We start from the raw sequence: 14591 nt of genomic DNA on the forward strand, positions 1-14591 counted from the left end.
TGAATTGAACCTGGAATATTTCTTTAACCAAAAATGAATGCTAATTAAAGTGTTTGTAAACATGTAGAACAGGTACTTAAAACAAGGTACATCCTTAGACAGTGTAATAAGTATTTTTATTGCATTTTATAATGCCATTGTCAATAATTAGTACAGATTACATGCAACTAGACCTACTGTACAGTTTTTTTATTGTCTGCATGGACAGACACAAGAAGATTCAGGTTACAAATACACAGATATATGTGTTTTTTTTTATACAGCATGAAGAAAAACGGCAGTGACTGGCATAAACATGGTTACCGGGGTTAGAATGAACAAAGGTGGATGGATAGATGCCTTTTTTACATTTTCTATACCATTCAAAGCCACCACCTATCCTTCCCCACCAAGTCTCATCGGAAAAAGCAAAACAAATGGAAAAAAAATAAAATAAAAAGAGAAGTAAACAAATTAAAATGAAAACTAAGTACATAGAAGTCACTGCTGAAAATGTACACACATTCGTAAATATACAGTGAGAGGAGAGCTGAGTGGTAGTTCCATTTGATTGACCATCAGACAAAGCTCCCCTGCAGGGGTCCTTTTCCTAGATACCAGCAGCTCAAAGCTATTCATCACTGGGCAATGGAGCTCTGAGCCTATCAAAGGCCTTGAACCAGCATAAGGGTGGTTGTGTGGATAACTGTTTTGGCTGTGAAGGATAGTGAGACATAAAATACTGCTCTGTCAACTTCATCACACATTTGTTTAGTTACAAACCCCCTTTGGTGTTGGCTGAAGTTGATCTGCATTTCTAAAAAGCCTTTTCAAAATTGTATTTGGTATGCTACTGCGGAAAAGCCTCACCAAGTTCACAGCGATTGGTGTTATGAAACAGAAATGATAAATTACACAGTGGTTGAAAAATGCCTTTGACTTCTGTCTACCCCATGTGTTTGTGTGAAGTCTGTTGGAGAAACCATGGTCCCATTTTTTTAGTGCTACGAGAGTGGAATTACAGCGGCATTTAGGAGACAAGGGAAGTCAGTGAAAATAAGGAAGACACTCTCTGTGAGCATAATTCTAAATACAGCATTGCCAGTTTTGCTTAAGAGAGCCAATCCAAGCACTTAGCTGGGGTTTGGGCCATTTCAGGGCATAAAAGCTGAAACTTCAGCTTTGTATACAAATGTAGAGCACCTTTGCCTTAAGAGACACAGCTTTGAGTGCTAATGGTAAATAAAGGAATGATGTGACTTAAAGGGAGTCTGTACATATATTGGCACCTAAATGGGCCATATGAAAAAAAAAAAAAAAAAACACCTTAAAGCTGCTCTTTCTTATAAGCAACATAGGGCTACATATTTTTTCTTCAATTTTTTCTCTTTCACTTTTTTTTTCTTTTTCTGAAGATTTGGTCCTGTCTTTTGAGAAAAGTCCTTCTGAGGTATCATAACACAATAAGTTCAACTTTTTAGTTTGTTTTCTCTCTTTTTTTCCTTAAAAATGCATAAATGCACTAGAGAGACAAAAAGTATCAAAATAGACCTAGCTAAGATAAATATACAAACAGGTGTGTTACCTAAATCACTTATCTAACTCTTAATCTTTTTTTTTTTTTTTTAATTTTTCCGAGAGATAATACACATTTAAAAAGAATCATCGTCCCAGACATATGACAGAAAGACTGGTAAAACAAAAACAAAACAAATAAGAACCAAACAAAACTAAAAACTAAAATAAAAAATAACCATGATACCTGCAGCACATTATATGATAAATACATACACTTTAGCATAAGCAATACAGTATAGAAATTCTGAGCTCAAAACTTTACAATAGCTAAACAGGTGCAGAAAGTAAATCTCAAAGGGGAAAAAAGTAGAAAAAGTAAATAAAACACAAAAAGGAGGGAATGCCCTTGAGAGCCAAGCCAAGCGGTAATATACATCAATACATCATTACAACATGTTTGTTAAAGTAATGGAGTCATGGCAATCACTAATACCACTGATGTATTTCAGACTACATCATACAAAACAGCTTTGTTTACATGTGTACCTTAAAGCACAATTGTAGTCCATTTAGTGAGTGCAGCAATTCATTAGTGAGTTTTTGAATTCCTTTGCAATTCTCAGTTCTTGTTGTAGCACGACGATGTTTCTCTTTGGATATTTTGGTTTCATCTGCTGGCATGTAGTGCTTTCACTGCAGCCAAGTCTGTTAGAGTGGTCTGTGGTACAAATAAAGGCCCGTTTTACCAGAGTAACCACTACCAAGAGCGTGATGATCCACTCTGTATATGTGTGTGTGTGTGTGTTCGTGCTCTTTTTCCACAGCCGTCACGAAGCTACAAGTCACATTAATTGGGAAGCGGGGTCCATGCGAGAGTGGCCTGCGTTAATGCATTCTGCCTATCATCATTTCTGACACCCAACTGACTGACCCATTGAGTATGCTCTAATGACCGGCCAGCTCGATGGCTCTCATTGGGCTGTCCTCTCATTATGCATACGGAATTAGAACACACAATTAAACCTCCGCACAGAGGACCTGTACATAGACACTATGCTAATAGATCACTTAAAGTAGGGAATATGCGATTTGGAGTAGACCCTTTTAAATGTGTTGACCACTTAATGCTTCATACTTAACAGGACTCAGCATTTTTTTCAGGAGGGGGAGGAGAGGTAGTCATATTTTTAATTTTTATATTGTGTCTCATTTATTTGTTTCCATTCATGCTAATGAATTAGGAATCGTGATAGCCAGACTCTATTCACAGCTATGCAACAATAATTACATTTTGGTTTTCCAACGTTATTTTGTGGATAAATGAAAAACTACATGGGATTTACACCTTTTGCATGACTATAGGTGACTTTCATTGGCCTATATATTTTGTGAACTGTTTTTAAAAGGAGGTAGCGTTATTTTTGGTTTTCTTTCTTTGAATGTGTTTTGAGTGTATGAAATGCACATACACATCTCTTCTGTGACCAGGTACATCAGACCTCACTTAGAAATAAAATGTTTTTGACCAAAATAAAAAAAGCAAAAATGTTGAAATAGACCCTCCAACAGAAAATAATTATTAGAACAGTCATTAAATGAGTCTTTTTGTTTTTGAAAACAAGCCATCCCTTATTCGTCTGGTAAATAATACTGTTCAAGAGGCTGGGTAAGCTAAACGACAAGCAATGGTTATTCGAGGAAATGCTCGCCTGCTCTTTTTGGTATTCCTTAAACTGCGTTTTATTTTAAAATACTGGTGAGAATAATTCTATTTAACTAAACCACTTTTAATGTACACATGTAATGCTGAGTAATTGCTGCTGGCTTCTAGTGTCACATAAAAGTACATCACTGTTATTAGTGCCTTTTGCATGTCAAGTCCTTTGCAATCTTCTCTAAGACTGCGATCTGAACACTGCAATCGCCTGAGCACAAGATGGGGTAGAGAGCTTTCTTCCTCAGATCATAAGTGCTTTGTACATTGACTAAGGAACTACAAGAGGCTTGTTAATACTGCTTTTTTGCTTCCTTTTTAGTTCGTGTTTTTTGGCCTTCAGTGTAGTGTTAATAACTCATTAGGTTAACGTATATTTAAACAGTTCTCTCCTTTTTTTGGAAAAAAAAAAAAAGAAAAAGAAAAAAGCATTTGCGTTTTACACTTTGGTTTTTGGAATGCTCTGTAGTGTAAGTAAAAAACAAACAATTCAACTAAAAAAGAAAAAAAAAACATACATATATATATATATATATATATATATATATATATATATATATATATATATATATATATATATATATATATAAATGACGTGTTTGTGTTATTTTGGCCAGTTCTTTAGGAAGAAGAAACGATAAATAAAAAAAAGAGTTTTTTGGTTTACTAAATATCTCTTTGGTTACCTGTAACAAAAGTAAAATAGGGAAAACTAAAACAGCAACATATATTAAATTAAAACTTGGAATTTGGCATGGCACTACTGAGAAGTTTTCTTTTCTAAAGTTCATTGAAAGTTAAATCTCACATGCTAATTAGACACTTTCTACTCACACAGTGAATTGCAAATAACTTTTTATATATCTAATAACTATAGAACTTTAAACTGATAATGAGAAAGTCACCATGTTGGTTAGCCACAGTAAAATCCCCTTTGTAATAACACAGTGAGGGGCAAACACTGTGGTTTGAGGTATTCTGTGACTGTGTTATCTTTTATGTTAAAGCAATATTTTGTATCGCAGCTGATATCAATTGGCTCTTACAAAAAAATTCTGAAATTAACTATTAAATGGCTCAAATTTGGGAATTTTTTTTTTTTTTAAACTAAAATTTTTAAATAAATGAAGCAAATTTATATATATATATATATATATATATATATATATATATATATATATATATATATATATATATATATATATATATATATATATATATAAAAGAGATATGAGTGCCTGTAAAGTTTTTTCCAGGATCTTACAGGGAGCTCTGCACTGTGTATTCAACCTCTGTCTCTTTAGTTTTAGCTTCCTTCCGCTTTAGAAATGTTTAAGTGGTTTGTCACCTTGATTTTTAAAGTTAGATTTAATCTGTGGTTTAGTTTGCTGTTTGTTTCGGTATCTATCACTTAACGGTAAGTGCTATCCTCAACTACCTGTGATAAGTTTTGAAGTATTGTTGTGGTGGAGTTTTTAGTTTAAGGATTTTGGAACTTCTCTCCCAAATGTAACCCCTTTCTGGAATGATGAGAATGTAAAAAAATAAAAACAAGCAATAACAGAAGACACATAATAGCTGAATTACATCACAATGAAAAACATTGATCCTTTAGAAATAAATGACTATGAAAGTAAAACAAAATTGAAAGAGAAATCGAAAGCTACTGCACACATATTATAATCAACAATACAGTCATTAAAAGTCTCTGAGCCGGTCCTCCACATGCCTCATAATCAGTCTGGCTGTCATAACAGCACCACAGGAGAACAACAGCAACGTTCCTTTTCCTGAAATATGCCTTTTTTTGGGGGTAGCAACATTACTACTTTGAGTTTGACAAAAGAACAGATAACGATACCATCAGATAACGATAAGTACAGCGCAGGCAGTCACTGTCTGATCAGAGAGGTTAACACTGCCCCAAGACAGAACGCTTTCCCCGGTTTATCTAGTCCAGTCATGGATGGGGATGGGGGGTGGGAGGGGGGGATGAGTCAAAGTTGGTCAGCTGGCCAGGGACGCCTTTGCCAGTCTTTCAGCTTGTTGTGTTTCAGTCTTTGATTTTGTCAAAAGTGGTGAACTTGTATCTTTGTTATCGCAAAGTTACTTAGTCTTGCAGCATCCCCTTGAATGAATACAAAAATCTGAAAGCTTAAGTCATTCTAAAGATGTGTTTGTCATCTTTTTCCTCTTTTTTCAGACATATGAACTTCTTTCTGAGGTAAATCACCGCTGTGTGTTTATCCCATAGAAAAGCAGTGTTCTCAGGTGCAAAAAACATCAAAATTAAAGCTAAAAAGACTTCAAATAGAGAATTCTCAGGTGACTTCTGAAAAAAAAAAAAAAAAAAAAAATGCTTAAGTTGTAATTTGTCAGGTTTCCCTCGGTAGCTTTAGATATTGTAGTCCATACTTCTATCAGACTTACTCTGAGCATCAAAGGGCATTTTTGAGGGAACTGACTTGGGAAGCATAAAAATGAAGGGGGAAAAAGCATGTTGTGTGTTTTTGCATTATGCACTGATGAGGTCTAACCCTGTTTTGGTTTTTAAAGTTGTAGTTGTTTTATTATCTTTGTTTTTCTCACTTGAACACTTTGAATATGAGGGAGGGGCTGTGCCAGTGAGCTCCACCATTTTTCTTCCTCTTACTCCAGCTCCTCTGTGGGAAGCTCCTCGTCCATGTCACGCTCGTCACAGGGCATGCCCAGGTTTTGAGTGACAGACGCCATGAGGGACACTGGTCTGTTGTCCTCCTCCATCTCAGCTGGCTCCTCTTTCACATGGACCTGATGTCTGAGACAGAAAAAAAAAACTTTTAACCAGTTGTTTATAATTATTTTTATTATATTTTATTTACTTTTTTCAATCATGCAATTAAAGTACTTTGTTTGCAACATAAAAAATAGTTCTAACTTGAATTTTAGGTAACACATAATTTCATCTAGAATGTATATGAACCATAATTTGCAACGTATTTTACATTTTATTTAAAGTATATGATTAATGTTATTATTTAAGTTTTGGAATGGGTAATCAAATTGTATTTTTTTCTTGATTTGTACTTTACTCTAAAGGAATATTCTGGGTTCAATACAAGTTAAGCTCAATCAACAGCCACCACCTTTTCTTTAAAAAAGCAAAATTCTGAGTTACAGTGAGGCACTTACAATGGAAGTGAATGGAGCCAATTTTTGGAGGGTTTAAAGGCAGAAATTTGAAGCTTATAATTTTATAAAACACTTACATTCATTCTTCTGTTCAAACTCATGTCTTTTTTTAGTTGTAAAGTTGTTTAAATCGTCATTTTACACTTGTTTTAGGGTTTGTTGACATTACATCGTCATGCAACAAAGTTGTAAAATCGTCTGTAACTTTACACAGAAAAGGTTTGTAAGTGATTTTATCACATTAAAATCATGTTAACGCATATATAATTTATGTCTTGTGTCTATACTTTTGAAAGATTGAGAATTTTAACGTTTACGGATTGGCCCCATTCACTTCCACTGTAAGTGCCTCACTGTAACCCAGACTTTTGCTTTTTTTTTTTTAAAGGAGGGGCAAGTAAAAAACATTTGTCACAATGCCACAAATGCTGTTGATCGAGCTTAACTTGTATTGAACCCAGAATATTCCTTTAATAAAGAAACAAAGTTATTAATAACTAAACCTGTAAAAAACTATAAATTACTAAACCTGTAGTAAAGACTGTAAAAAAGATGGACCAATGAAGCAGAGCTGGAACTACAAGCCTGCTTTAACTGCACTGATTGGAGTGTTTTTGAAGCTTCAGACACCAATCTGGACGAGCTCACAAATACTGTGATATCATATATCAGTTTCTGTGAGGATATGTGCATTCCTACTAGGACTTATTTAACGTTCAACAACGACAAACCATGGTTTACAGGAAAACTCAGACAGCTTCGTCATGCCAAAGAGGATGCTTACAGAAGCAGGGATAAAATCTTGTATAATCAGGCCAAAAACTCACTGACTAAGGAAATTAAAGTCGCTAAAAGAAGCTACTCTGAGAAGCTGAAAAACAAGTTTTCAACTAACGACCCTGCATCAGTGTGGAGAGGCTTGAAAGACATTACTAACTTCAAGACACCATCCCCCAACACTGTAGGGAACCAACAACTGGCTGATGACTTGAATGTGTTTTACTGTACATTTGTAGATAGCCTAGTCTCTCACCCTCCACCCACTCTGACCTTCATTTCATACAAACACCAACATCTCCTGCAACTCAACCTACACTTAAGGTCTGTGCAGAGGAGGTGTGCCGGACCCAGACGGTGTTTTCACCCACTTATCTAAAATCCTGTGCTGACCAGCTGGCCCCCATCTTCACACAGATCTTCAACATATCACTGAGCAGTGTGAAGCTCCCTGCTGCTTCAAATACTCCACTATCATCCCTTTCCCAAAGAAACCCAAGATCAAAGGACTTAATGTCTACAAACCCGTTGCTCTGACATCTGTGGTCATGAAGTCATTTGAGAGACTGGTGTTGGCCCACCTGAAGGACATCACTGGACCCTTTCTAGATCCCCTTCAGTTTGTGTATAGAGTAAACAGGTCTGTGGATGATGCAGTCAATATGGGATTGAATCACATCCTGCAGCATCTGGACAGACCAGGGACATATGCAAGGATCCTTTTTGTGGACTTGAGTTCGGCTTTCACCACCATCATACCAGCTCTCCCATGGAATAAATTAACCCAGCTCTCTGTTCCCACGTCTATCTGTCAGTGGATCACCAGCTTTCTGACAGATAGGCAGCAGCTAGTGAGACTGGGGAAATTCACCTCCAGCACATGTACGATCTGCACTGGTGCCCCCCAGGGATGTGTGCTCTCCCCAATACTCTTCTCCCTGTATACCAATGACTGCAATGCCAAGGACCCCTCTGACAAGCTCCTCAAGTTTGCAGATGACACTACAGTAATCGGCCTCATACAAGATGATGAGTTTGCATACAAAAGGGAGGTTGAACGGCTGGCTCACTGGTGAAGTCATAGCAACCTGGAGATGAACACGCTCAAAACAGTGGATATGATTGTGGACTTTAGAAGGAACACCCCAACATTGACCCCGCTCACCATTTTGAACAGCGCTGTGGCAGCAGTGGAGTCATTCAGGTTTCTGGGCACTACCATCTCACAGGACCTGAAGTGGGAGACCCACATTGACTCCACTGTGAAAAAGGCCCAGCAGAGGTTGTACCTTCTCCAGTTGAGAAAGTTCAACCTGCCACAAGCGCTGCTAATCCAGTTCTACTCAGCAGTCACTGAGTCTGTCTTCTGAACTTCAGTAACTGTCTGGTTTGGTTCAGTTACGAAATCAGACATCAGAAGACTACAAAGGACAGTTCGGACTGCTGAGTGGATTATTGGTTGTCCCTTGCCCTCCCTTCAAGAACTGTACACTTACAGAGTGAGGAGAAGGGCTGGTAAAATCACTCTGGACCCCACTCACCCAGCCCACTACCTTTTTGAACTGTTGCCTTCTGGCCGACGCTACAGAGCACTGAGCACCAGAACTGCCAGGCACAAGAACAGTTTTTTCCCCTCAGGCTATCCATTTCATGAACAGTTAAATCTATACTATAATTACGTGCAATACACAACCTAGTCGATTATATTAGTTAACATATTCTACCTCATCTGCATTACATTCCCTTGCACTGTATATAACAGATTTGCATTTGTACATACTATATATATATACTTTTGTCTTATTGAGTATTTCTACATATATTTATATTCGCTCTTTATTTTTATTCTATTTTTTATTATCTGTCTTGTTGTTGTATTGTTTGTGCACTGAAAGCTTCTGTCACCAAAAAAAATTCCTTGTATGTGGAAGCATACTTGGCAATAAAACTCATTCTGATTCTGATTCTAAAACTACAGCCATGCAAGTTAGTTAGTAATCAGTGGAATGTTAGTTGCCTGGTCTTACCCATACTGCTGTGGAGAGAGGCCAGGGCTGCAGCTGCCGTTACTGTTGACCTGTTCAACTGTGCTGCTGACATCATCGTGGCCGACATGCAGCATGTTGAGGCTCGCACATGTGCTGTTGCTCATCAGAGAGGGACTGTTCAGAAGACCAAGACTGCTCTCCGCAAGTGCAGCCTGCACACACATCAACATATACACCTCAGTTTAATTGAAAGGTATGAAGCTTTTATGAAAAGACAAGAGAGATTTAATTAACAAACAGTACTTGTTGCCTGTAGTAGAATGTATGGACCCTACACTACACAGACAATGGTGAGATCTGGAAACAGAGATTTGCAGTGGATCTTAAGGATTTTTTGTCTCACCACTAGGGGTCTCCTCCCTTCCACACAACAGACCCAAAAATGACCCTACTGCTCACTGACTCACACTCATGTTATGCTGTACTGCCCGCAGGAAAACTCAACAGCATCTGTAAAACTCTCCCAATATTATAGAATAATAAAAGCTAAACTTTTAAGAACATAATATGGACATGTTAAAATTTTTTTGGTAAATCCTCCAAAATGTGTTCACTTGTCTTTATTTAGAGGGAAAGGAATTTAAACACCAGTAAAAAATAAATATGCTGAGATACAGTATAAAGGGAGCTCCAAAAGTCTGTCAAAATACTTGTATTGTGCATTATTTTATAATAATAATAATAATAATAATAATAGTTACCAATGATATTATTAGCGTAACAATTTAAAAAAAATGTATATGAATTTTCAATTGATTTGTATAAAGCTCATTTTAATTTAATAACAACATGCACTCAATCTGGAATGGACTCCACAAATTAGAGCAAGACATGATGATCCATGTCATCCCAGCAAAATTTAAGAATGTATCTTGTGTGCTTCAATAAAAACAAGGAAATCTGAACTTTTTGTACAAAAGAGTTGTCAGTGTCACAAATTTGCTTATTTGATTAGTACCTTAAAAATATGGCAAAATCTAAAATATTTCTTCTTTATTTTATGTAATAATTTTATTTTATAAAATTTTACAAACTCCCCAGAACATTTTTATTTCCAGGATAAAAAATAAAATAAATAAAAATCCAAGATTTTCAATTCAAAGAGGTCTAAAACTAACACACACACACACACACACACACACACACACACACACACACACACACACACACACACACACACACACACACACACACACATATATATATATGTAAGTTTTATAGTTTTATATACAGTACTGTGCAAAATGCACATAAGATGTTTCACAAAAACATTTGTCTTAAGATGGTTATATATATCTTCAGCTTTAGTGTGTCAATAGGAAAAATACATTTTAAACTCCCGAACATTCCTTTTACAAACAGAATAGAATAGAAGAACAGGGAGCTCTGCAACAGCTAGCATTGCCCCCACAGAGCCCCCCACTGAACATCGAGTCAGTCTGGGATTACATGAAGAGACAAAAGCAGCTGAGACAGCCTACATAGATAGAAGAACTGTTGCGAATTCTCCAAGAAGCTTGGAACATCCTCTCTGCCAACAACCAAGAAAAACTGCGTCCAGGTGTACCTAGGAGAATTGGTTTTAAATGCAAAGGTGGCCACACCAAATATTGATTTAACTTTTTATGTTTACTGGACTTTGTATGACGTTCATTGACAAATGAAATTTTGATGAAAATGAAAATGATTTTTCACAAGTGCCTACAGCTTTTGCACAGTACTGTGTATATATAAACAAAGAAAGGTATAACAAGTACAAAATAAACAAGGACCAAGACAGTAATGGTAAATCTATATGAGTAAATAAAACTCTTCATACATGTAATTATCCTTAATAATATTTTAATGCATGAGGAAAGGTGGATCAGAAAACTGTTCTGGCCGGTTTCCATTGTCTCCCATCAGTCACTTATAAACTGAGATTATTATGTGCTACTCATACCAATTCAAACTGTTGTAAATACCCAAAATTATACTGCAGAGAAAGCGAAAGAGAGACACAGAGAGAGACAGACCTTGGTGATGCTAGTGGTGCAGAAATTACACACTTCACCTTTAAAAATGCCCTACTCAAGATAAATAGTGCTGAAAAAAATCTAAACACTTTTCACATACTCTCTCTGTCTCTTTGCTTTCTGGGAGTTGTTGTGTGTACCTCAGAGTTCCTCTGTGTGTCTGCTCTTTTGTTAAAGGCTAGTTTATGTGCAGCCTTTTCAGGATGAGCAGTTCCATTTCCATAGAGATGGCCTGCGGGGTCAGAGCGGGACAAACTGGGCCAAGGCGGTGGAAGAGTGTGTGTGTGTGTGTGTGTGTGTGTGTGCCCATGATTAGCTAGGCTGTTTGTTTGTCAGTGCTTGTCCTGTGAGGAGATGGATGGTCACAGACCTGACAGAAAGAGAGTGAGAGCGCCACACACAGGCTCAAACACTCAGACCACAACGCAAGAACAAAGGCTAACCTCCTAGATCCATCTCTGTCGCATCACACAGCATTCTAGGGAAAAAACAGTCTTAAACATCGAAAATACAGAGATAGGCGGGCGGCCCACATGGCTCGGAAATCTGAACAGGGGAACTGTGGTGACACCGTGGCTTTCAGATGGATTTTCTAGGACAGACACTAATTTTATGCTGTGACCTTCATTGACAAATATTTGATGCTATAAATCACATACAGCTGTATGAGAGCGTGTGTGCATTGGAGGGAGGAGAACAGTGGAGGTTTGGGAGAAGCAGCTAATTAGATGAGGAAATTGTTTTCAGTGCCCTTGTGCGGTTGATCTTGCACCAGGCAGGATTCCCACACTTTTTGACCAATGAATTTCCACGACCTTTCCAGTCTTGTGATAACTGTATTTTTTTATTTTTTTTTAAACAATTCAAATTCAGACTGATTCACTAATGAATCATTTGAACCGATTTGTGATCATTTCATTGTAAAGAAACAGATGTAATAGCAGCCATTCCTGAATAAGTCCTATCTATCTCTCTCAACATACAGTATATACACATACATACACTCTGACGATAGCATCTGTGATGTGATAAATTACCATTCAAAATCATTCAAATAATCTCTAAGTTAGAAATAAATAAATAAACCATCAATGTTTAAACACCGTTTTTAAAGTATAACCATAACACTTCAAACTAAATATACGATTTATTTTATATAATATTTCTTAAATATAATAACATAATATAAATATAAGAATTACACATGTTCGCATACGACTGGAAGGATGGATCATCATCCTTGTCTGTTATAATGCAAAGATAACACTTGCAGATAACAATTGCATGCTAGGCTTTCACTGAATAAATCATTCAGACTGATTTGTAAAAAAGCCAGTTTTACTCTTCCCAAAAAGCAGTATTGAGCCAATGAAACATTTTTTAGAAGAGCATTACTAGGAAAATGCATATTCTATATTGAAATTGAAATTTAATGTTTTTAAATAACTTGATATTTTCATGTGAGATTGTGTGTGCTGATGTACAGAAGGTACGCGCCCGCACGCACGCACACACATACCCGTGGGTGCGGCTATCCTTATGAGGACTCTCCATAGACATAACGACTTTTATACTGTACGAACTATAGATTCTATTCCCTAACCCAAACCATAAACCTAACCCTCACAAAAAATGTTCTGCATTTTTACATTTTCAAAAAAACATTGTTTAGTATGTTTAAGCGATTTGAATTATGGGGACATTAGAAATGTCCTCATAAACCACATTTATAGCATAATACCCTTGTAATTACCTAAAAATATTTCCTCGTAAACCACCCACACACACACACACACACACACACACACACACACACACACACACACACACACACAAACACACACAAACACACACAAACACACACAAACACACACACACTCACCTGATAGCTGGCATTCAGGGAGCCAAATCCCAGTCCAGAAATCATATTCTTCACAAGAGTTGGACTTCTGAGGAGAAAAGAAAGAAAAAGAGAGGACTATTAAGTGCTTGTGTGGATTACTACAAATCTATCACATCTGACGAAAGTGTGTTCAGCAAGTATATGTGTGTTAAGGTTCCCCAACCCATTGAAAAACACTCAAAACGAGATAAACAGAAAAGTACAAACAATGGAGGATAACACAAGCATTTTGACACAGCTTATTGCACAAAAGCCACACACTACTGTTTGTTCTTTTTTGTGTCTGTGCTACAAGGCTGAAATCTGGCAAGCAGGCCGTCGGCTCGGTAATTTGCCGTCATCTCTCTGGCAATGCATGAGACGGCATGTAACATCTGTTTGTACAAATGCAAGCAGGCATGCTTTTCTGCTGTGCATCTGCTCACAATGTACCCTAAACAGTGTAGACACAGACGGGAAAAACACACACGCACACAAACACACACAAACGCATGCCAAATACAAGTAGACGAGGCACAAAAGAGACCTTTGTGCTTTTGACTGGAGAGTCAGTAATAGGGTAATGATGGGAAGCCCATTAGGGTAATCACACATGCCAATAACGATTATAGCCTCGCTTACAGACCAGACCTACAAGCTTATGGTTTAGCTAGAGGAATAAAGGCTGTTTTTGCGACTTTCACTGAATAAATAGTCCTCAGCTGTTTTAATCCACCGTTACACAGGTTATTTTAAATTAAGTATGACTTTGCTCATTTGGACAGTTAAATACAGGCTCCCATTTAAGACTATAAAGCTTCAGAAAGTGTCAGCAGGCAATGTTCATTAAGAATGCCAAGAGTGCCGGCAGAACCACTAGTCGCGTCAGGTTTGGTTTCATTGACACTGGTTATAAAGGTGCCATATTTAATTTGAGAACTACAGTAGAGCGGAAGATTTTCAGTGACAACATAAATATTGGTTTGTTAATTACACAAAGCTATCATGTGGCTTCAGAAGACATATGGTGGTATGGACTACTTTTGTGGTGCTTTTATGTTTTTTTTTTTCAAAATCACTGCCTCCAGTGGCCTAAACTGGACATTTTGACGATCGTATGAGCACATGTGAGCTCCAGTGTCCGGGTGAAATGTCCACAGAGTGACCCCAATAATGAGTTGGATTTTTAGTTGTAAATGATGGAATACAGTCAACAGGAATGAATATTTTATTAACTCTATCTCCTAACTCAAATCCCAACCCTAAACCCATCCGTCAGTGGAGTTAAAACTTAATTTTAGAGCGAAAATGGTTCCTGGTTCCCACGGGACCAGAAACCGTTTTTCGAAGGAAATGTATTCATGCTTGCATTGATGCAAAAATGTCTGACAGGCTATTGCGCTTCTTAGTAATTCGGCAATATGGGGTTGATTTCAGGATACATAAACTTTCAGAAGCAACATGTGTGATCATGCTGAAACTATTCT

General features: G+C 37.1%; 1 protein-coding gene across 2 annotated transcripts in view; it reads right to left on the reverse strand.

Annotated features, from left to right (window-relative positions):
* Nucleotides 1-4452: 4452 nt before the first annotated feature.
* The window catches only part of LOC127426142 (forkhead box protein P4-like), a 162071-nt gene continuing 151932 nt past the window's right edge, over nt 4453-14591 (reverse strand). For both annotated transcript variants that reach the window (XM_051672709.1, XM_051672711.1), the window contains 3 exons: nt 13105-13171; nt 9187-9359; nt 4453-6008 (listed from right to left, as the gene is read on the reverse strand). In XM_051672709.1, coding sequence (XP_051528669.1) covers nt 5861-6008; nt 9187-9359; nt 13105-13171 — 388 coding nt within the window. In that variant the 3' untranslated portion in view covers nt 4453-5860. The remainder of the gene's footprint in view (nt 6009-9186; nt 9360-13104; nt 13172-14591) is intronic.

The sequence above is a fragment of the Myxocyprinus asiaticus genome, chromosome 35 (genome assembly GCF_019703515.2).
Source record: "Myxocyprinus asiaticus isolate MX2 ecotype Aquarium Trade chromosome 35, UBuf_Myxa_2, whole genome shotgun sequence".
Classification (NCBI taxonomy): Eukaryota; Metazoa; Chordata; class Actinopteri; order Cypriniformes; family Catostomidae; genus Myxocyprinus; species Myxocyprinus asiaticus.